The sequence below is a fragment of the Eimeria mitis genome, genomic scaffold, assembly GCF_000499745.2.
Source record: "Eimeria mitis Houghton genomic scaffold, Emh_scaff1772, whole genome shotgun sequence".
Classification (NCBI taxonomy): Eukaryota; Apicomplexa; class Conoidasida; order Eucoccidiorida; family Eimeriidae; genus Eimeria; species Eimeria mitis.
Genome location: NW_013570089.1, coordinates 3,801 through 4,240, shown reverse-complemented (window position 1 = coordinate 4,240; position 440 = coordinate 3,801). Strand labels below are relative to the sequence as shown.

The window sequence follows — 440 nt, the reverse complement described above, 5'->3', positions numbered from 1 at the left end:
GAGCCGCTGGGCTGCAGCGCTGCAGCAGCAGCCGGATGCAGCAGCAGCAGCAGCAGCAGCAGCACAGCCAGAGCTGCTGCAGCGGGAGCAGGAAGCCCTGCAGCAACTCGCCAGGCAGCAGCAAGAAGAAGAAGAGCTAGAAGCGGTGTGTGCAGCAGCAGCAGCAGCAGCAGTCAATTCCCCAGCAGCAGCAGCAGTAATAAAAGCTGCGCCAGGAGGGAGCACAACAGCAGCAGCAGCAGCAGCAGCACCTGCTGCTGCTGCTGCTCACACTGATGCTGCAGCAGCTAAATGTCGCGGCTGCATGCAGCAGCAGCAGGTCCTTCGTGTTGCTGCTGCACCTGCTGCTCTGGTGCTGGAGGGGCCCCACGGCAGCGAGGCCCCCAACGTACTGTGTTACGTGAATGAGGGGCCCCCCAGCAGCAGCAGCAGCAGCAGCA

General features: G+C 63.4%; 1 protein-coding gene across 1 annotated transcript in view; it reads left to right on the top strand.

Moving 5' to 3' along the window:
* The window catches only part of EMH_0043290 (uncharacterized protein), a gene marked incomplete at both ends in the record, with an annotated part of 3,107 nt that overhangs the window by 377 nt on the left and 2,290 nt on the right, over window positions 1–440 (top strand). Inside the window, one exon of the mRNA XM_013495830.1 lies at window positions 3–388. Within this exon, the coding sequence (XP_013351284.1) occupies window positions 3–388 (386 nt within the window). The remainder of the gene's footprint in view (window positions 1–2; window positions 389–440) is intronic.